The sequence below is a fragment of the Sphaerodactylus townsendi genome, linkage group LG01 (genome assembly GCF_021028975.2).
Source record: "Sphaerodactylus townsendi isolate TG3544 linkage group LG01, MPM_Stown_v2.3, whole genome shotgun sequence".
NCBI lineage: Eukaryota > Metazoa > Chordata > Lepidosauria > Squamata > Sphaerodactylidae > Sphaerodactylus > Sphaerodactylus townsendi.
Genome location: NC_059425.1, coordinates 29,564,748 through 29,587,807, shown reverse-complemented (window position 1 = coordinate 29,587,807; position 23,060 = coordinate 29,564,748). Strand labels below are relative to the sequence as shown.

Genomic DNA, 23,060 nt, shown 5'->3' with positions numbered 1-23,060 from the left:
ACCACAGAAGGAGAACTGTCCATGTCCAGAAACGTGTCAACTTTGAGGTCCTCTGCTGGCATTCAAGGTTCGTGTATTTCCTTGCAGGTGTGGGGAGCTCTTCGGAAGCGTCTGAACTGTTCACGCACATATGCAATAACTTTATCTCAGGTAAGCAAGACCCTGTCTGGTCATTTCCTCTGGGCTTCCACGCCATCACATTTGGGATAATATAGAGACGAAGAGCTATAACTTGGGCATTCTGCTACCCAGTTGGTTAAGGATTAAATTATATCTGGCCCTTTACGCACGGGCCAAAAACGACGGCCTGGGGGTGGTAAAAACACAGCCCCCAGGCTGCCGTTCGCATAGGCGGTGCTGCTGCAACGCAGCAGCGCCGACCTGATCAAGGCTCCCCGCCCCCAGGGCGTAAGGCGATCGGGCCGCCCTAAACAACAACAACCCTTTAAAGGGTTGTTGTTGAGAGAAAAGTGTCTTCCGGCGGCGCAGTAGCGAACCGCACCGGCGGGATTTCACATGCTAATGCATCTCCTGCCCCGTCCCCACTCCGCACCTTGTGCTCCGTCGTGCAGCCTGCTGGCCGTCGGAGAAGCCCATGCCCACGCTGTCCTCCGACCCCACAGATGGAGGGCAGCGTCGTCGAGGACTCCAGCGATGGAAGAGGCGAGCTGTAAAGCTTCGACGGCCAGCAGGCGACGGCCGACAAGGTGAGTGGGACGGGCATGGGGAAGAGGCTGCTCATCTTGAACCGCCTGCCGCTTACCAACCGGCTGAGGTCACGCCCACTTGTCGCGTGCATCGCGAGCGTATACGCCTCCACGCCAAGGTAATTCTTGCCGTGACTGGAGGATGGCGTCGGAAGTCGTATGAACGGCCTTTGACAGATGCCTGTTTCTCTTGGAAGTCTTACAAATCCTCTTCCTTCAACTGCATCCACTGCAAGGGCTGGGGTTAGGCTGACCAATGTTTTCCTCTCATTTGCAGACAGCAATGGGCGGGGGGCGGGGCGGATTTTTTGGTGACAAACCTACCTGATGCTAGGTGAAGCAATTGAGTCTGCCTGTTGAGAAACCCACAGTTGTCCACATGGTCTCATGAGAAATAGAATCTTAGCTTATATCTTCCCTTTCTGTGTTCTTCTGGAAAGCAGTAACCCCTTGCTAGGCACGAGGAAGCGTGCCATCAATGCTAAGGGCTGGGCAGGTTAAGTTATTCCTTTATTGTATCTGGGGTGGGGTGAGGGAAAGTGTGCAGCAGAGCACAGCAGGGCCAGAGACATGACCCCCATACTTCTCTTCTGGTTCCAGTGGATTCTGTAGGAACGGGGCTCCCAGCTGCAGAATCCTGCTGCAAAAGTCCTGTCCTGTTCCATCGTTTACCCTTTTATTCCAATTTGTGTTCACAGAGCAAGATTGAAACTATAAATTCCAAGCTGAGCAATTAAAGAGGCTGGCAGGCTGCAGAGGTAAGACATATATATGTGTGTGTGTGTGTGTTGTTCCTGCTAAAAAACAGCCAATTTCTCCACACACAGAGTTGTAAAGCTCAAGAACAATATTTAAATAAGAAACCTCAGGAAAGGACCACTTCTGAAGGCAGCCAGGATCTAAAACAAACAGTTTTGGATGATAAAACTGTACTTTTTAGGAGCTGTGTCCCTTAGCAAAGCAGCCCTAGGCCTGCAGTAACAATATCCCACAATAATAATGAGGAAGAACATACACACAAAAATATAAACAGAAGAATTAGAGTTTGGATTTATACCCCACCTTCCTCTCCTGTAAGAAGTCTAAGGCAGCTTACAAATTCCTGTTCCCTTCCCCTCCCCATAACAGACACCTTGTGAGGTAAGTGGGATGGAGAATGTTCTGAGAGAAATGTGACTAGCCTAAGGTCATCCAGCAGGCTTGATATGTAAGAGCCGGGAAACAGTTCACCAGATACTGAGTCTGCTGCTCATGTGGAGCAGTGGGGAATCAAACCCATTTCTCCAGATTAGAGTCCACCTGCTCTTAACCACTATACCACACTGGTGTAATGCTGCTGATTAGAACAAATATAAGGGAAATAGTGGAAGGAAGCAACGTTCACAGTAATTGGTGCTTACTGGCCAAAGACTGGTCCATGAGGGGCTTTCATTGTATATATATTTAAAAATCTGAATTAATGTGGCAAAAATAGGCATAATACAGCCCAACTGTCACTGAGTACGTGGCGGAGGAACCGTTTGAGCATGGTGGTGGCATTTCTCTGTCCCTCATGGTTTTATTTTATTAAATGCATTCGCGACACTTTGAGCAGAAAGTCAGGAATGCCTTTTTGTTTTTTAGCTGAACAGCTTTGTGAAGACGACCATGGACCAGCAGATCCACTTATTTGTAGAGCCTTACTCTGACAGCGGGTTGGCCTCCTGCCAATCAAGCAAGACTCTGGAAACCAGCAGCATGATTTTACACAGCATGGGATATTGTACCCCGCCACCACCCCCACCCTTATTCCACATTTCAACAAAAAGATTACCATAAATTGCCACTCAGCTTGTACGGACTGACAGATGAAGGCTTCCTTAACCTATACATAGAGGTGCCAACTCCATCTTGGGAAATTCCTGGACTCTCCACCCCCCAAAGCTTCCCTTTCCTTTAGGGGAATTGATTGCTGTAGGCTAGAGACTAGTTATAATTCCAGGGGACTCCAGGCCCCTTTAGGATGGTAACCCTAGCTCAAATGGAGTCCCACTGGGAAGAGGGAGAGAGCATATAGGAACATATGAACCTGCCTTAACTGGACAGCAACCAACAATCAGTAATATCTATTCTGGCTGCAGCTTTCCAATATCTCTTATAGAGGTCTTTCGCATCACCTGATTCCTTTAACTGGAGACGCTGGGAATCAAACCTGAGAACTGCATGCAAAGCAGATTCTCTACCCCTGAGCCGTACAACTGCTGTAGAGAGCACAACTGTGAAAGCACCAGATAAAAAGCAAAGAACACTCAAACCTAAATATTTCTTTTCTTTATTAAGGCTGATAAGCAGTGACAGGCACTGTACCCCAATGCAGTTCATAGTCTACTTCCTGCTGCCTCAACAATGTTGTGCCAACCCCACATTGTAAAAGATAACCAAGTTCATTTCAGTTCAGATTACAGATCCTTTTTTAAAAAAGTTAATATTTCATACAAGTTTTGTGTTAAAACCTGAACTATTTATCACTGGCAAGCCTCTCTGTTTCAGAATTAGTGCACTCCTGAAAGCTGTTCTCAAAAAAGTAAGAAACTCACCATGATATGTTGGACAAATGGTAGACTCCCCTTATTGACATAAATACGAGTTTTTCAGAGGCTCTTTCTGCCTACCCTTAGTTAGCTTTCACAGGCAAGTAGAAAATATTTACAAAGGCCACCAGAAATCCTTTCTAGTCAAGCAAAAATCCTTTCTAGTCAGGATCAGACACAGTTATGTTGTGCAAGTGCACTGGAATGGCACCGTTGCCTCAGGAAATGCCGTGTGCTGCAGTTCTCCGTGCCATTACTGTGGGTAAAGTTCCACTATCATTGCGTGACCCTGTAAGAGGAATAGCAAGCACTGGATTTAAAAAAATGCATAGAAGAACAGACTCACACCATATGCAGGAGGGAAAAAGAAAACATAATTCTGGGAAAACAGCATTAGAGAGGCAACCCTGGCCCTTTCTTGTCCCTGGACAGCCAATGCCCCAATGTGTGTACAACAGGAAAACCTTCTTATTCTTACCTGTCCTCCAGCAGCACATGCAGCAACCAGCCCATACTGCCCTCCCTCCTTCTTCAATCTGTGGGCAGCAGTTACTATAAGCGGCGGCGATTGGCGCCAAAGTGCCCCAGTGACGGTCCTTGGTTGTTGAATTTTCCGGAGAGTCCAACCTGTAAACAGAAATATCATAAGCAAAATCCTTGCCTTCGATAAATTACATTATTCCCCCTTTAATGGGATATGTAGCAGTGGTTGACCAGTGTTGACAACACACACACACAACACAAGGCAATACTCAAACCAGCCAATTAGGTTGCATAAGGACTACTGCAGGAATGCTTCTTGCATCTGAACAGCAGTAGGCTGAGGGGCCTGGTTATTCAAAGCAGTCAGTTCCAACAGTGTCCTACAAAGAATCATAGAGTTGAAAGAGACCCCAAGTCCAACCCCCTGCAATGCAGGAACACACAATCAAAGCACTTCTGGCAGGTGGTCATCCAGCCTCTCCAAAGGAGACTCCACCACACTCCAAGGTAGTGCGTTCCACTGTTTTCCTGATGTTTAGGTGGTATCTCTTTTCCTTCACCTTGAAGGCATTAATCCTGCTTCTAGTCTCTGGAGCAGCAGAAAACAAGCTTGCTCCCTCACCAACATGACATCCCTTCAAATATCTAAACATGGCTATCATGTCACCTCTTAACCTTTTCTTCACCAAACTAAACATACCCAGCTCCCTAAGCCAAACTAAACATACCCAGCTTCCTAAGACATGAGGTAGCCTTTGTCCCCCAGGGCTGCCTGCCCGAGGCAAACAAGCCAGGGACATGTGGAGAGGTTGGAATATGTACCAAGGGCAGGCAGAGTTAAACTGTGCATAAACACATATTTACAATGAAACTGCTAACTAAAACTTTACCTTAGACTTTCTGCCCATATAGTTCTGAGCAAACCAATCTGAATCCATAGCTTTCAGGTTAGCTAAAATTTGCCCCTAGGTGAGAAAGGAAAAGAAAAGAAATGAGTATATAGAAAAGAATTAGTCGAATCAGACTCAAGTACACAAACCCTTCCCACTAAGAAGATCTCTAGTGTTTCTTTGAATAGAGACCCTGACTCATAAAAGTGCAAATGCCTGGGATTTATATATTTCCACCGCCACCAAAATCTGTTGAGGCCTTTTACTGTCCCAAAGTGGTTTATTCTTCAGCTTACTCGTTCTCGTTTCTAAATAAAATATCATATTGTGAGGTCAATGCCTAATTGTTATTTTGCAAATGGGGAACAAAAGCTGAGAGATGCCCCTTGTTTTACCATAAGATACTTAGCACCTGCATTCAAGTGTTTTAGAAAGGGCACAAACCCAGCTTGTTACATTCACATGTATCCTGCACCTCCCCTCCACAAAAGGAAGCACATTAAAATAAGCTGCAGACATGCCTAGCTCGGACAGAGGTTATTTTGTGACATGTGAATTCAGTCAGTGATTATGTGCCTGAACTGAGATTTGCCCAAATGAACAGTGCTGCAAGGAGCGTCACCCAGTTAGATTTTCTTGGTGGAGTCCACCTAAGGCACTTAGACTAAGAATAGCCACTGAAAGATGGTGTCCTCAATTTTACAGCTCAAATATTAACACAAAAGCATTTTTATGTACGAGGAATCAATTTCCATAGTTATCTTTGGCTGTACAACTCCCAACATTTCCTTGCACAAAGGTTGGTCCTTTTCTGTTAAGACCTGAGGAAGTGTGTGTGGCTTTTCTTCCTATAGGGAGTGCGTCCCAGGAGTCCCTCCTAACATGCAACTTTAGAAATACTTACTGCAAATGCTTCGTGAAACTCAAACGCATCAATATCTGCCATTGTCAGGCCAGCCTTCTCTAGCACCTTGGGAGTACCGTAGGTGGGGCTGATGGGAGGGGAAAAAAAGAGCTGTGTTCAAGGGCTTGTGGAGGGGACCATCTGCTTCTTGGGAAAAGTTGCAAATATTAATACAGAAGGCACTAACACAGTTTCCCCAATCCCTACCACCGGCAGCAAAGACAAGCCACAAAGCTTAGGTGGTGAAGACCTTTTAGCCTCCAGATGTCATGGACTACAATTCCCATCAGCCCCTGCCAGCATGGCAAATTGGCCGTGCTGGCAGGGGCTGATGGGAATTGTAGTCCATAACATCTGGAATGCCAAAGGTTTGCCACCACTGCTATAAGAAATGCCCCTTCTTGTTCAGAACACAAAAATAACAGAGGATTTGCTTTATGTTTGGTGCTCTGTGATGGAGGGGAGAGAGAGAGAGAGAGAGAGACGATATGCTGTTGGGATGCTTTCCCAAAGCAAACACTCCCCCAAGTTTTTATTATATGGTATGACAAATCCCCCGCTTCCTTACTGAGGGAATGCACACAGCCACTATGATTTTTGGGACTTAGGTTTGTTTTGAACTATAAACATTCCCTTCAGTTACCAGGTGTTCTAAAGGTGGCAAGTGAATATGCTTTGGGCCTGCCACTGTGATCTAAGTTTCGTGGTGCGCAAGGAGTTTATGGAAATCACTGAAGCAGAATTCATCCACTTTTTGTCCGCATGCCTCTTATAGTCCTCCTCAGCTTTCTGTAGGTATTTCTGGATCACCTTCCATATTTATTGTTGAGGAATAGGAGCACCCAAGCTTGGCAAAGCCAGTTCTGACCAACCTGGCCTTTGCCATCCTCTTTATTCCCCGTTGTAAATCCCCCTCCCGTTTTCCCAAGAAGTTTTGAAAGACAGAAAAACAGTTCCTGGAGCTGGCGCCCCAAGGTTTGTAAGAGAGTAGTAAGAGAGAGCCACCTGGCTTCCTGCCCTATGAGATAACAGATGCAATTCTTTCTCTCATGGGACTAGAGGGCCAGGGAAGCCTAGTTATTTACAAAGCGTGTGAAGCCATAAAGTAACGATCAAGGAAAAAATGCCCCAAATAGCGATGATTACATATAGCGGGCTGGTTACATACATCTTTTAGCAGCCTTAGCTGGTTGTTTTAAATGGTTACATTGATTCAGGAATGCATCTCAATCACATAGATAGTATCCCCCCCCCCCGACAGCAGGTCTCCATGGAGACAAAGGAGAGAGCTGGCTGAGGCACATAAATTTTAATTAGTTGTGGCTTCGGAGAGTAGCCAGAATTTTCTTTAATGCTTTCAGGCACAAACAAGCTTTTATTGATGAGCTACTAGATTGGATCTGCTCTCTCGCCCAGGATTCCCACCCACAACAGTCTGCTCTTTCCCAAGAGTCCAACGAAACTGTACAAGGTCTGCTAATCCCCAGAGATAGACCTAACAACTGGGTAGCCTATTCTCCCCTAGAGACAGAGCTAAACCACTTTCCACACTACTCAGGTACTACCCTTCACTCGGGCTGCCCTTTTTCCTGTACAAAGTCTCCCTCTGAGGCAGAACTCAACTCTCCTGTTCTCCTCTGCTTTCCTCCCGACATTTCATCCCCTTTCTCCAAGGGAACTGGATACTGGAGCAGCATTCCCATGGGCTCATCTGAGTGGCTGTTTTTCCCTTCAGGGGCAGGACAGCCACCTGTCTGTCACATATGGTTTCTACAGGCTGCTCAAACTCACAATGACGATCTTCCTTCATTGCTTTTCCAAGACCCTCGTCCAAAAACTCACACCCAAACTGGTAATTCTTGCCATTAGTTGACTGCTCAGCACTTGCACTGTTAACTTGGCAGACCACAGCTGTAAACATGTTGTCATCTTGTGGCTAGACTATACCGGAGGAGAAAGGATGTGTACCAGATTCTCTTTCGTGAGGCACCTCATTTTACTACAGTCTGTACCCCACGTATCTGCTACTTCCACTGAGTACCACCAATCTAGCTCCTGGAAACCAGAACAAAAATTTAAGTGGAACAGATAGGGAAGTGGGGTGGGGGAGGCATCCCTAAAGACAGTATTTAGTGAGAAGCCAGCCCACTATATTTTTCCATCTTCACTGAGATCGAGAGGGACTTAGAAGATTTTGGATTTACACTCCGCTTTTCTCAACCGTATGGAGTCTGAAAGAAGTTTACAAACTCCTCCCCTTCCTCTCCCCGTGACAGATGAAGGTGGGGCTCAGAGAGTTCACAAAGATCTGTGACTAGTCCGAGGTCACTCAGTAGGTTTCATGTGGAGAAGCAGGGACACAAACTTGGGTCTCTAGATCAGAGCCTGCTGCTCTTAACCACTACATCGTGCTGGCAGATTTGCTGGGCTCTTAAGAATGTATCAAAGATGTGTAGGTTGCAAGCACTATTCTGGACCCTTTAAAATTACTTGAGTTGCACTTTTCTTTTGCAAAGAACTAAAAATGAACCAGACAAAAGATGCAAGGGGACTCATGAAGCAGTTCCTGATGGTTTTTGTTTTCACTTTAATTTGGGTCTGTGGAAATTCCAATTTGCAAATGACACTGGGGGTCACATAAACAGCCCATGAGAGGACTAGTAAAGGATCTATTCCTCCAGCTGAGGCAACTGAGCACCAATGGACTGGGACTACTGCAACAGTGCCACCAAAAATCCTTTGAAATGTGAATGTTGGGGACTGAAGCTGAGACCTGCACGACAGGTGCTCTAGCAGTGAGTAATTGGACTATCATCTCCCTTTGGCATACTTGGTAGCCAGAACTGAAGTGACAGAAATCACTTTATGGGGGTGGAGAATCAAAGGGCTGGCTGGGGGGTATCCTCATGTTGCAGCATAGGAGCCCTACTGTGACATAATTATTTCAAACGGCAAGACAAATACGTAGGTTGAAGCCCAATAGTCTGCAACTTACCCAAGCAGCAGCTGGTCCTTCGGGTCCTGGGATACGTACACAAAATCCCTAGATGAGAGAAGCAGAGCAAAGAGCTATCAAGAAGCAGACAGGAGAGAGGGAAAGCACAACGCAGGTGGCAGTAAAAGTGGAAGACTTCCATTCACCTGAGGTAAGCCTTTGGTTTGTAGCCCATCGCCAGAGCTTTCTCCTCTGACATCAGCAGGACCGCTGAGGCTCCATCGGTCTGAAAAAGGAAGCCAGACAAGCTTGATCAGAAGCAGGCCGTCGGTGCTGGACACTGGCGGGACTGCACAAGACCCAAGAGTGGTGAAAGTAGAGAATGTGCTCTGTGACTGACGCCGCACTTCTGCCAGAGCAGCTCAGAACTGCACTGTAACCTCACAAACGCCCCGGAGGTATTTGATGGAGGCTTCGGACTCAAGCGAGCAAATTGTGCTTTGACATACAAAACACACCCTTTGCACGTGGAACATAGCATGTTAGGGGGAAGGCTTCTAAGGGTGACTTTTTTGACGTGCCAGGTTTCTGTGTGCAGGTCCCCGTCTTCATTGGGGAACGTTCCATTGTGTGAGGCTCAACCAGCAGCCTCAAATGGTACAGCACAGGGCACAGATTTACTGGGATAGATGGTGGCTTGTCCAAGACAACCCGGATTCAATCATTTAACCTCTGAATTAATGTACTTAGGGGTACTGACATGTGCACGCACCCTGACCTGGATAGCGAAGACTAGCCTGATCTCGTCAGATCTCAGAAGCAAAGAAGGTCAGTCCTGACTAGTATTTGGATGGCAGACCTCCAAGGAATACTGGGGTCGTGACGTGGAGGCAAATGGCAAACCACCTCTGAACGTGTCTTGCCTCGAAAGCTACGCCAGGCAACAAAACAAAAACATGTGCCCTCCTCCCCCCACCCCCAGATTCCTGCCACAGAAAGAAACACCATCTGCCTTTCACCATGAGAGACAAGACTAGGATAAATGCCTATTCTCCTTCAGCTTATTCCCATCCCCTTGTTCCTTCCTGCCCTTTCTCTTCTCTCATATCATGATTCAGACTTTGAGCCCCTTGCCGAGTTTCTTTCACACTATAAAAGCTCTCATTTACTTGTGATGAGTAGAAAGAGCAGGGAGTCAAGCTGGCTGAAAGGAAGGGGCAAAAGAAGGAGAAAAGACTGCAGGGAAGAATGCTGGAGGTGGCAGCTGCTTGAGGGAAAGAGCAACAGATGATCCAGGAAAGGGAACAGCAACAGGAATGTGGTGGGAAGAACCTTTCACACATTGCTTAAAGGAGGAGGCATGTGTAGGTGGACAGATATAGGTTGACTGGCAGATAAATGCTTGACTGGCTGAGAGGGAGGACAAGGAACTATAGGCCAGGAAGCCAAGGCAACCATAAGACCATCACAGCAGGGAAGGGCTAAATTCCATATATATTTTAAAGGTGACCAGCTAAATTGTTGATTACAGGAGTCTAGCCTATGATTTTAGCGCCAACAGTTTTTGAAACACCTGAAAACTTTCAACTGTACCATTGTTCGAAGGGGAAAAAAATGCAGGTTTGACCTTACCAAGAAAGAAGAGTTGGCGGCTGTGACAGTCCCATAAGGCTTGATAAACGCAGCTTTCAGTTTGCCCATCTGCTCCACTGAAGAAGGGCGGATTCCGTTGTCCTTCACGACAGTGTCCTTGCCTGCAAGAGTCAGTTGAGAGGACAAGGAGCCCACAGTTGGTTTCATTCCAGTTTCTGCCCATTCTCAACCACACCTCCTCTTCTTTTTCACCTCATTTTCAGTGAAGCTCTTTTTCCAAGCCCTTGCATCATCAGCAAACAACAGCTGTACACTCGTTAGATCAGGGCTGTGAAATCAGTGCCAACTACCAACCCTTAGGATCAGAAAACGTCAGAGATCTTTCGAACTATGAACTATGTAATCACTGCCAGTAGCTTCATCCTTTTAAGTAGATTCCTTAGTATTTTATCACTGAAGCCACAACACATACTGTTCCCACAGAACAGAGCCTTGCTTGGGGAAACAGAACCTGTTATCACATGGTATGCAGATGGAGAGAAATTTGATGCTTTGGTCACGCTTGCAAAACTGTGCAGTTGGCACTGAAGAGTTATTTGGGGATATGTGTCATTCACAAGGAAGTTTTCTGAGGAATCCTTGAGTAACTTGTTATTACAGGAATAACTTTTCTGAGGAATCCTTGAGTACACTTATTACAGTTATTACATCAACTTTAATGTAACATTCCACACTTTAAGCTGCTTCTAGTTTTTGAACCATGTAATGCTAACAAAGGAGATGGGCATTTTCATCCCTCTCTCCCCAATGCCATTTGCATCCTTAAAATGTTCCTAGCCTTTTGACTGTCAATCATCTTGACTCCTTTGGATACAGAAATCCCCCCCCCCTCAAGTTTATGACCACACTCTATGAACCTTCCACACATGCTTTTGAGCAGCTGCTGTACCTGGCACTTTGAATGGCTCTACATCGGTGAGGAGCCCATCATCCTGGGCTTTCTTGGCCAGGCTGTGCGACCGCAGGGCATACTCGTCTTGTTCAGCACGCGAGATGGCGAAGGCAGCTGCCAGTCGGTCTGCCGAGTGACCCATGGTCTCGCTGGTGGAGAACTCTGCCACAGCTGGGAGCTGTAGGGAGTCAGAAGGCAGCGGGTAAAGATCAGCTCCCAGGACCACACAGTCAGCACAACTGCCACTGCCCTACCTGTATGCCCTCTGCAGGACTTGGCCAACTCAACACCTTCACATAGATACACCAGAAGAAAGCTCCAATCAACAACCTGGCCTACACAAGGATTATTTTGACCACGTTTCCATTACCTGTACTCTGGATCCTAGCCAGTTCTGGCTGCTAAAATCATATAAGGCTGCAAAACACAAAATGGTTTTACAAATTTACTTGGATAAATAAATGGGACTTGTGATCTTTACTGCTGTAAATTGAATATTATAAATAGGATCCTGTTGTGTAATTTCTGTACTGCTTAATACATAAGCTATGCTTCTGTTTCTTTCTGGTGGTTGCAGACTTCTAATCTCCTAATGTGTTATCTGTTGAATGTCCCATTTTGTTGACTGTACTGATTCCCTATGTGTGATCCGCCTTGAGTGCCTGTGAAAAAGGCAGATGATAAATAATATCAATAAAAGAAGTGAACAGAGACCCAGATCTGGTCCTCTCACCCACTCTTCTGCACTCAATGACCATTGAAATTGTGACATTTGTTCAAGAGTACCAACCCACTCGCCATTGCTGCAATCCAATCAGCCATAGCTATTAGAAACCCAATGAACTGAATAAAAAGGATATAATTTCCCCACATCTGAGTTATTATCCCTTCTTTTGGTAACAGAACAAATGAGCAGAGAAAGAAACAGGGGATGTGCACATGTGCATGTACATTTTTACCTCAGGAGCAAAGTAATCAGGACGGATTCTGGAGATCAGGGACAGCCTCTGACCCAAGGACTTTGCCCTTGTGAGGCCGAGCATTGTCTTCCTCATTTTCCTGCTATGCCTGATGGGAACATCTGACATCAGCTCAACACCCCCTGCAATCACTGCATCACACTGGCCAGAAGCAATGAGACCAACTCCTACAGAGGAAAAGAGTAAGACAGCACCAAAGAGTGACACTTTTTAGTAGGAAAATGAAGCCTCTTTTTATTTTAGGAAGGAGAATCCTCCTCCTACAGCTTTGTCTGTATCATTCACCAGCCTTAAGCAGCACCCCTCCATTCGAATGCACCACTCTTTAAGCTTTCCCCACCCTTGCCTTTGCACATTCATAGGACTGATTAACCAACTCTTAGTTACAAAATAGAACATAAGAAAGAGCCTGCTGGATCAGACCAGAGTCCATCTAGTCCAGCACTCTGCTACTCGCAGTGGCCCACCAGGTGCCTTTGGGAGCTCACATGCAGGATATGAAAGCAATGGCCTTCTGCTGCTGCTGCTCCCGAGCACGTGGTCTGCTAAGGCATTTGCAATCTCAGATCAAGGAGGATCAAGATTGGCAGCCACAGATCGACTTCTCCATAAATCTGTCCAAGCCCCTTCTAAGTAAGGTCAGGCAATGCACAATAGCACCACATTAAATAACAGTGCCAACAAAAGCAGGGAATTCTTCCCCAGAGAATAGCAGTTGCACATGCTCAATTTCTTACTTTAAATCCCTACACAAAAGCTCAGCTTTCCCCTCAGTTCACATTGTTCAGTTTCAGGTTGCTTACTACTGACTCCTTGGTTCTCACTGCTCCTGCACTGCTAAACCTCCATCCTCCTTCTGAGAACCTAATCTTTAGTCTTATTTGAGTCTGACCATTTGTAACCTTAATGTGGAGTGATGACAGAAGCAGTCCTTTCTGTAGATAGCTAATAATTCAGCAATTACTGCCAAGATGTTGCTCATGGAAACATGCATTTGGAGACAGCCTCCTCCATTTCAAATGGATAATGTTACAAAGCAAGGCAGTTCATGAAGGAACAAGATAGAAATCAGCCACTTCTAAGAAGCCAACATCCTGCAAATTGTCTGAGAATCACCCTCCAGTCAGCTCATGCATCAGCAGCCAATCAGCATGCCTTTTTGTTACTTAGAGCACCAGGCTCCTGTTAAGTGTCCTTTTTGCTTGACGTACCTGTCGTCATAGCCTGGTTTGAAGAGATGCAAGCCATAGTGACTGTGTGAGCTGGAGTCTTGTCTGAGAAGCCAGCTCCCAAGGCAGCCTGCAAAACAGAGAGTATGGAGGTCGTCAGGCGCTTGCCGGATGTAGCACAAAGAACAGTCTCATTCCTACAGTGCTCCTTGAGAATGTAAAGAGCTTTACGGCACGTGGTTCATTTGGTCTCGTGAAAAATGCTGTTGAGGTAGCCGGTGCTGAAAAATGAAGGCTCTCAAGGTATGTTTACATTGGGATCTGAATTCAGCTTTAAGACTTTTCAAGAAGTTCACAGTACAGTAAGTTCAGCTGTTACTACTTTGTGGATGCTGCTCAAATGCAGGTTTGTGACATTTGAATGAGTTTGTCTGGAATCTTCTTCCACAAGCTTCAAGGGTAGACCTTTTTGTTTTTAAAAGTTTGTCACTGGGTACCAGCATGGTGTTGGCAGATTGCTAATTACGCAGAAAAGCAGCAAACTCACTGATTAAAGGTAAGATTAAACGTTTATTAGGGAACTATATTTCAGCTACAAGTCGTAAGAGACAGAGATAGCCTTCAGTTACCTCGCTAGCTAGGGAAGAAGGGAAATGAGACTTCTGAGAAGGAGGAGGAAATTATGTCTGAGATTATCAGACTATGGTCAAACAAGAGATTATACAAAAGGATAGAAGAATCTCTAATCTTAAAGCCACATCTAGCTGACCACTTGCCTGTCCCCTGCTGGGTCTTCAATATTCCTTTGCACCCTAGAGATTGCTACTTCCAGTGGATCTTATGAACATATACACAAATTGAGTGCAACGTCAATATCAACTATCTCCAATAAAACACCCAATGCACTCTGGCTTATGAAATGATTTTTTCAAACATTATTAAACAAACTCATCTGTATTCAATGATATCCTCTCATTTTCATCAAGTATTATATACAATTACATTCCTTATTGCTAACATAAATCCAATCCTATTTACATCCGTTCCGGTAAATAATACATTCATAAAGTCTCATGGAGGCAGTGGATCTTATGCCAACTGGATTTTAAAAATACCAACAGCTTGTACAAATTCTCCTACCGGCAGGGATGAAGCAGTAGCCACAGGCAATCAAAGAGCCTAAATAGGTGCATGTAAACTATCAACTTACACTTCCCACTGCCTGAGAAGGGTACCGTCTGCATGACTGCTAGGCACAACACCCAAGCAGTCCACACAGATGGAAGACTTTGGATGTCTTCTGACTGGCATGGAAGCGACCATCAAAGTTCCTGAAAGTATGCCAGTAATAGTAAGAACGAATGGACCACAAATGCCCATTACTGCCCCAGAAAAAGAGTTACACAAATGATTAAACATTATCATCCTTTATGTCTGTGGAGTTCACTAGTAGAACATGCTTGACATGCAGACGGACATCTCAGAACAAGACACAGGAGAAGAGTGGCCAGGCAGAGTAGATAATACTAAGCTATGTGGGTCAAAGGTCTGACTGCATAAAGCCACTTCACATGACGCAGCAGAATGTCTGAGTCAGCCGACCATAAATACCCATGGCCACTGGCTGACACACCTTAATTGACACACAGCCAGCTGGGTTAAAGGTCAGGACAGCACCGCAAGGTAAACAAACTATCGGTGCTGCTGGACAGCGTGTCAAGAAAGCAAGCATGCAACAACAGGCAAGCACACCAGGAGAGCTGGAACAAATCTGCTTAGCAGAAATAGATTATTTAAAGCTCTTAACTGCAATGGTATTCCTGGAAAACATTCACTTCACCCCAGAGGTTCACCCAGCTCACCTGTTCTCAGAAAGGCAAAGAAGTAGCTAATGTTCAGTTGGTAACATTCCCCTGCCCTGGCCATAGTTTTGCTAGTGAGCAGCAGTCACCAACAGAGAGATTGTCAACATGTGCTGGTGAAGACTGACTTTCCACATCACCTATGGTGTCAAGGACTTCTAACAAAATGGGGCTGAATTCAGTAGGCTAGCTCACTGACCGAGGCTCTCATTTAACCCAAAAGGAATAAATTCACTGACACATCTCTTGGATGCTACATTTGAACAGGAAACATGGTCAGTCCTTTATAGAATACTGAAATGGCCAGGAGATTAATTTCATCTGATCATTTGGCAGCCCAAGTTCCTCTCCTCACTGCTCTTGTTTTGTTCATTTGTTTCCTGGCTGGCAGGTCAGCCTGGGCTTTAATAGCCATGTTTCCAGTTCAGCTGAGGTGGTTACAAGTGAGCTGAAAGCTTACCTCTCTTGTCCAGTCTCTAACATCATCCCTTTCTACAACAGTCTGACTTTGTTAGTTTCAGCTATGAAGCCTTGAACATGAGCCCTCTTGAACTGCAGACTTACCTGTATTTGTGGCCTACAACACTCCACTGGTGCATTTAATCATGCATTTAGTCCTAGTTGGCACAACAGCCTGTGAGATCAGACCACAAGCAGACCAAAAGAGGGTGAAAAGGAAGTCCAACTAGTCTAGCAAACATGAAGAGACAGGAACAACGTCTCATGATAGGAAGTGTAGAAAGCAAGGAATTAGTTAGGCCTCTCACTTAATGTGTACTCCCTGGACAGGTTTCCGAAATAAAATTATTTATGATATTTATAGCCCATCACTGCCAAAAGTGAGTTCTGAAATAGTTTACAATGAAGCCTCAGAGATACAAGTCATTATAGATGGAGAGAGCAAAATGGATAGGAAACTAATAGAAAAAAAGGGGTGAATGGGATGTTTGCAGAGCCGAATGCCAATAATTCTTGAGACACCACTTCTTTCAGGATGAAGGAAGTCTTGTCTCAAACATCAAGCTGAATTAAGGAGGCGCTTCACAGACACTCTAAATTACAGTACATGATCAGAAGCAACGCCCCTTTCCTTTATTATTAGTTCATTATTAGTTCACAAGGATGGCTGGAACTCATCTGTGTAAGGCTGTGCTCCTGGCACCCTTCAAGCACTTCCAAAGCACAATGCTTGAGAGTCAGCACTTAATCCAGAGCTTGGGGACAGGGTTTACTTTGGAAGTGAAATAAATAATTTTATTTTCTTAACTTCCAGAAGCAGATGTGGGGAAAAGGCTAGGGACAGTCATACCCCACCCCCCACTCCCCACAGAGGTTGTATAGTGATGACGAAGAACTGAGCTGTGGGCTTCTATAATACACAATGAGTACTCTGAGAAATGCAAAGGAATGCACAGATGCTGCTTTAAAAACTAGACTGCACAAGAATTCAAGGTAACATTCATTCTGTTTCCTTCACACAGTGTCTTAAAGAGGCTGTTTAGTGCTTTCCCCCATCCTTTAACTCACCTCTCTAGCAACATTGCTTGTTTTCACCTCCTGAATAACAGTGCCAAAAACAATGTAGTCAACAGCTTCCTTTGGTACATTGGTCCGGTTCAGCAAGCCCCTGTGGAAAGAGGTCAGAGGAGGAAATTATGTACATGCATGCAAAATCAAGAAAATCACTAGCCAGCCTTGATTAAAAACTGCGCCTGCAAAAGGAGGGAAGTGAATTTGCCTGGCCAAAGATCACGCATTCAAGGCTACTTCATGACTACTGGTCAAACCCTGCAAACCATATGATGGAACATAACCAAAGCTTACAAGATCAAATTTAGCAGATCAGGTTTCAAGTGGAATCTAGTCAGAAGAGGAAAGACAGTACAGAGTTGTGGGCAGGTGAGGTTAAGCAGGAAAGGCCAGATGCTTTTTTACCCATACAGATGACCCTCAAGAAATAGACAGAGAAAATATCTGAGACCTTTATAAACTGGGTGATGACTTCTACGTCATTCTCACTATTCATCTCATTTGCAAGACCCTAAGAAATAATTTGAGTGTTGAACCAATGTTATATGTTTTGTTGATTTTTGAACTTAGGGAACAGACTGTTTCATTCTGCTATGATCTTAGAGGAGTGAAGTCACACAAATGCACACAAGACAGAAAGTGGAAGGGGCTGGATGCTCCCATCTCAGAGTAAGTCAGACTTGGACCAACAAATCAAAAAGGTTCTAAACCATTTCAATTTCAGTATAACACAGAATCTTTACGGCACAAAGCAAAATACAGCCTTTAAAAAATAAGATAGGCAAATCAATTCTCATCTGTGCCAATGTCCTTCTGGTCTACCCTGACTTAGTACCAACAGCATCTTCAGCTCAAGATCCTTACTTGACATACTGATATTCCACAATAGACTGGCAGGGTTGGAATGGCAAAGAAAAGGAAGAAACTGACAAACCCACAATTTATATCATTCCACAAAGGCAGGGCAATCAAAAGTGGGTCTTGAAAGGTTCCACTGAAGAAGGACTCGGAGAAGGAACCTGATCAACAGAGAATAAAAGACTCTTCCAGGACTAGAGGCAGGAGTAGGAGAACAGGACAAACTTGGGATATTTTAAATCACTGCATGTCTATGTTCACATAAAGTCACACTTTTCTGTACTCCTTTAATACAATATGGTACTCACTGTAGGGATGCTCTGGCCAAGTCATGTGGCATCAGATCTATATACCTGAGGATTAAAGAAAGGAACAATAATGAAGGCTTTGAGCATGTATGGTTTCCCTCTGCCTTACTTATTTCATCCCAGTCATTTGGCCAAGGAGGGGTTTAATACTTACGAGGTTCCTGACAGCAAAAATGGAGTACGAACCCCATCCACCAGTACAATATTCTTCACCCCATTTTTGGCTAAAGTCTTCTTACTCTTGGGCTGAACTGCACAAAGAAAATATCACCCAATTACTGAATACAGTTTACCAGGATTCACAGCAAAACTTCAGCTTAAAATAATGTTTATTCTTCAAAAGCATTGTTTTCACCAGTCTCAGACCCAACCACAGCCACTATTTTGCCCCAGAAGACAAATATCAGCATATATGCAGCAAAATCCAAAGCAGAGTGGTACGTGTGTATAGCTCTCTAAATGCTCAGAAGCACTGTAAAATACAAAGCTTCATTGTCTACACTCCCAATGTTAAAAAAGATTAAAGGAGCAGACATTCAAGAGGAAAATATAAGCGTTTAAGTCCCCTCAGTAAATTGCTTTGAAACCCTCCCCTGTTCTGTACCTTAATGCCTTTCAGATGCTGATTAAACATTTCTTAGTGGTCCATAACTATAGTTATAGTTTTTCAGTTGTCTTAAATATATATGTTAGGGAAAGGGGACTGTTTTTGTTGTTGTACATCAACAGGTGCCATCCATTAACTGCTAAATTTCTTCATTCTGGCAACCTAGTCACAAAATTGCCATAAGCCACTGCTGGGACTCAACAAAAGTCTAGACTCCAAAATGTACACAATGTTTAATAACTTAGTGATAATATAAAATGGAAAAAGGATACCTGCTTCATCCAGAAACAACTTAATAGTGCAATGCTAAACACATTTATATAAAAACATTCAGATTTATTTCCTAGCAATTTAGGAATTTCAAATAAGAAATGAAGATCACATAAAAGGACCCCCAAATCTGAAAAAAACATGTTCCCACAGAATACATATGCATGTGTTCCTGGAACTGGCTTGTGTTTCTTATACTGTACCTTTGGAACCACAGACTGAATCCAATGAATCTATTAAGCCAACAATTATGCCGTCCCCTAGCACAGGGGTCTGCTACCTGCGGCTCCCCAGAAGTTTATGGACTACAATTCCCATCAGCTCCTGCCAGCATGGCCAATAACAGCTAATTGTGCCAAAGGGCCAGATGGTTGTAGTTTTCACCTGCCTCAGTCTAGTCCAGGGGCCAATTGGCCATGCTGGCAGGGGCTGATGGGAATTGTAGTCCATGAACATCTGGAGAGCCGCAGGTTGCAGACCCCTGGGCTAATCGGAATTCCCCAGATAAGCCTCCACAGCTCAAGCGGCAGAGCAGGGAATCAAACCCAGTTCCTCCAGATTAGAATACACCTGCTCTTAACCACTATGCCACTGCTGAACCCTCTTGCATCAGGGGAAGGTTTTGCCATTAGTAAAACAGATGCCTAGGATGCAATCCAGTAGTTTGTGTGTTTACAGCTTTAACAAAATAGCCCTCAGTTAACAAAAAATTTTAATTGCATATTCCAACTTGTGCAATGAAACAGGCATGAAAGTAAAGCTCCCATTTAATTACGTATCTAGATATAATAACTGAATGCCGTTGCTTTACCTGCTGTATTTAACTGGTGTGAACAGCTGAATGCCCTCACAGCTGAAACAAAAGAACATAAAAATACCCAAATATAAAATACATTTTCTCAGCCTTCCACAAATCAAAAGCAGAATAATAAAATAATCAAATATCCATATAAATATAAATATATGAACTAGGGTGACATTCTGAGGATTAAACTATCAAGTGGGTCCTAGATCAAAGCAAACATGAACTATCCCTAGAAGATAAAATGACTAAACTGAAGCTATCATACTTTGGTCACATTATGGGGAACCAGTCACTGGAAAATACAATAATGCTAAGAAAAGACAAAAGCTGGTTGTCGTGAGTTTTCCAGGTTGTGGGGCCATGGTCTGGTAATTTTTGCTCCTAAAATTTCACCTGCATCTATGGCTGGCATCTTCAGAGGCACGTCATGGTACCGCTTGATTGCAAACATGAAAGCCTTGGATAATACAAAAAAAAGGAAGACCCAACATGTGATGGACTGACTCAACAGAGCAAGCCAGGATCATCAGTCTGAAGGACCTGAGCAGAGCTATCAAAGACAGGTCATTTTGGAGATTATTAATTCATATGGATGCCATAAGTCCGAAGTGACTTGATGGCACTTAACACACACATAGAGGAGGAGATTGGATTTATATCCCCCCTTTCTCTCCTGTACAGAGACTCAAATGGGCTTACAAGCTCCTTTCCCTTCCCCACTACCCCACAACAAACACCCTGTGAGGTAGGTGGAGCTGAGAGAGCTCTATAGAGCTGTGATTAACAGCTGGCATGTGTTGGAGCGTACCGGCTAATCTGAATTTGCCAGAGAAGGCTCCACAGCTCAAGCGGCAGAGCGGGGAATCAAACCCAGTTTCTCCAGATTAGAATACACCTGCTCTTAACTACTACGCCAATGTATAATTTTCCTAGGCTATGTTTCCCAGGCTAAGAAAACCAGTGCAATGAAACTCAGATTGTGGCAGATGGTTAGATGTTCTTTTAAAAGCCATAGCAGTTTCAGGGTGGAATCTCCCTGTGCTGCACAATTTGGTGATTAATCAGGAGAGCACTTACGGAACCGGGCAGCCCAAGTTGTGGCAGCTGGAAAGGTTCTGACAGTACAGGTCAATATGGATGTCATTTTGAAACCTGAAAAGGAAGGACAAAAAAAGCACTTGACTCTGCTGGCTTGTTAGAAACACTCATGGTGGGCATCCAGCCCAGTTCACACATCCATCCAAGAAAGTCAAGGTCACAGCTAGACTGATTTCCAGAACCACTGCCAAGTCTTCAAACTGCTCCCATTAGGCAGAAACTGCAATCTCATCTTAGGCTGTGGTGGTGCTTCTCCATTGTGCATCAAAAGATGCAATCTCCCTTCATTAGATTAAATTCCTGAATATTTCCCTATAATTGGTTGAAATTTTCTTTTTGCTTCTATTTTATTTCCTGGGTTAATATGAGGCTTCCTGAAAAGGTGAAAAAGACTGCAAGCCAACCGATCTAGTCTCTGATAAAAGTTTTTCTTAGGAGAATATGAAGTTTCACTGAATGACTTTCAAGTCATACTTAAATCTAACATCTACAGCTTAACGTTTTATTTCTACTCTGAACAGAATTTCTGACACTTCATGTTGATAAAGCTCTCCCTCTTTAAAACACAGTTACAAACAGGCTGTTTTGCTCAACATTCAGCTGAAAACTGTTTCCTCTCTCCTCCAGACTAGAAAATCTAACTTTGTTCAAAGGAAAACCAGATCAATTAAGTTAACACATCATATTTAAGTGCTGCTCAGGAACAGCATTTCGAATTTCAGGGGGTATTTTTGGGCTGCAGTGAGAGAAGGCAGGCAAGAAAAGGTGGCCCTGCAGAGACATCCTTCCACTCACAGAAATGCTCTAAGGGATCTAAGTCATTGCTTCCTAAGTTCCTTGTAGGTGGCTAGCTAACAACCCCCCTCAAACCAATTTCCAGGGCACTTATTACAACAAGCTAGACAGCTTTTGTTGTGCAACAAACCACTTTTTTAGCTTCCGCTCTCCAAATGCCACATGGAGATAACACTCTCTTGCATTGCAGGGCTGAAAGCTCTAGAAAATAAGACCCAGACGGGACTCTCTCCCCGCCCGGTAGAGAGCCACTGAAAACCTAGCAATTTATTACAGAACAACCATAATTAATCAGAAGACTTTCAGTGGCTCTGGACGATTTTAAAGACCAAACTGGTTCTTGTTTAACTCTTCGCTCTCTTCATCCATCCAGCACAGAGCTAAAAAGGACTAAACCCCGCCCACAACTCCTTACCAGCCCTTCAGAGTAATCCTTCCCCTCCGCCTCACAACCCATGGCTACATTCGAACCCAGAACTTCTAGAAGGTTGCGGGTCGGCCGCCTTTACCTTTTCGACAGCGAACCGCGGCTGCTCCTAAACCACCGAGCAGCTCCCCTGACTAGCCTGACGCACCATAGTCCCACCCTTTTTCTGCCTTCAAAAGCGCTTTTTCCAGAAAGGCCCCCTACCAACCGCAGCTATTGCATAAAGTCGCCTAAATCGCTGCCTAACCATCTCGGTCTTTCCCCCGGGGTACCTCGTGTGACTCTAAGTAAGAGTGTGATTATAAAAGAGAGGAAGGGCAATTTTTCAAAAAGCTTGATCGCCGAGCAGAAAAGCGGCAAGCCAAATTTTCTAAGCAGGCACTGCCGAAGACAGCCCTCTCCGGAGCGTGCTGCGCCTCTGAAAGTGGAAGGTCCCGCCCACCTTGCCTGCCGTGCCGACCTCTTCGCCAGGGGCGCCTCCGCTTCTGTCAGTCCGCTCAACCTCCCCTCTGGGCCAAGATGGCGGGTGCTGTCAGAGCCATCGGCAGCTTGACGCGCTTCACGGCCGCCACTAAATATTGTCCGTCCCGGCGTCGCCTCCCAGGTGAGGAGAAGGAAGGGATGAGAGGGGTGTGTGAGAAAGAGAGGGGTGGGGCAGGCAGCACCCTTTCCTCTGGGAGCCCCCAGTTGTGTCTCCTGCTCTGCTCCAAACCACTTTTCCCTTTCTTTCGCAGGCATGTCCCCGCTTAAGCTTTCCCCATGTTCCTGCCTTCAAAAGCGCTTTTTCCAGAAAGGCCCCCTTTATTTTATCCTCCGAAAGTATCTTCTCTCATTCATACAGAACTGAGGGATATGATGGGCACTTCAAGGGCCCTTACTCCCTGGCGTAAGCCTTTTGGAGTCCGAACTTATTGCATGTGAGCTTTGATTCATGAAAGCTTGAGCTAGAATAACTCTCTACCCTTTAAGGAGTAGGTTGGATCCTTGTTTTATTTCGCTGTTACAGATTAACCTTTCTGAAATTCTCAGCCATACAGTTTCTAGAGTTGACAGGGAGGTCAGGAAATCATCTATCCTCTTTTCCACCAAAAGGTGACTGTCGAATTGTATATTAATCTCTGTATCCTGGACTTTTTTTGTTCTAGAATGCTCTACTTGGGTACTTGTGCCTTGGGGATAGAACTAAGTAGGCAGTAGGACCCAAGCAGAGCATTCTAGTACAAAGAAGGTCCAGGATATGGTGGATTAATGTACAATTCTACTATCATCCTTTGGTGGAAAAGAGTAGAGGCCATCTCATAAAGCATCCATTTTTCC

At 44.7% G+C, this 23,060-nt stretch overlaps 1 protein-coding gene across 1 annotated transcript; it reads right to left on the bottom strand.

Moving 5' to 3' along the window:
* Positions 1-3,002: 3,002 nt before the first annotated feature.
* On the bottom strand, positions 3,003-21,932 carry HADHB (hydroxyacyl-CoA dehydrogenase trifunctional multienzyme complex subunit beta). The gene is given in 17 exon segments (XM_048516367.1): positions 3,003-3,566; positions 3,756-3,832; positions 3,835-3,904; positions 4,651-4,725; positions 5,555-5,642; positions 8,550-8,597; positions 8,696-8,775; positions 10,122-10,243; positions 11,032-11,212; positions 11,994-12,181; positions 13,226-13,313; positions 16,573-16,672; positions 17,742-17,786; positions 17,896-17,992; positions 19,430-19,471; positions 20,501-20,575; positions 21,826-21,932. Coding segments are annotated over 16 exon segments (1,404 nt in total). The 5' UTR covers positions 20,568-20,575; positions 21,826-21,932; the 3' UTR covers positions 3,003-3,530.
* Between the last annotated feature and the right edge of the window lie 1,128 nt (positions 21,933-23,060).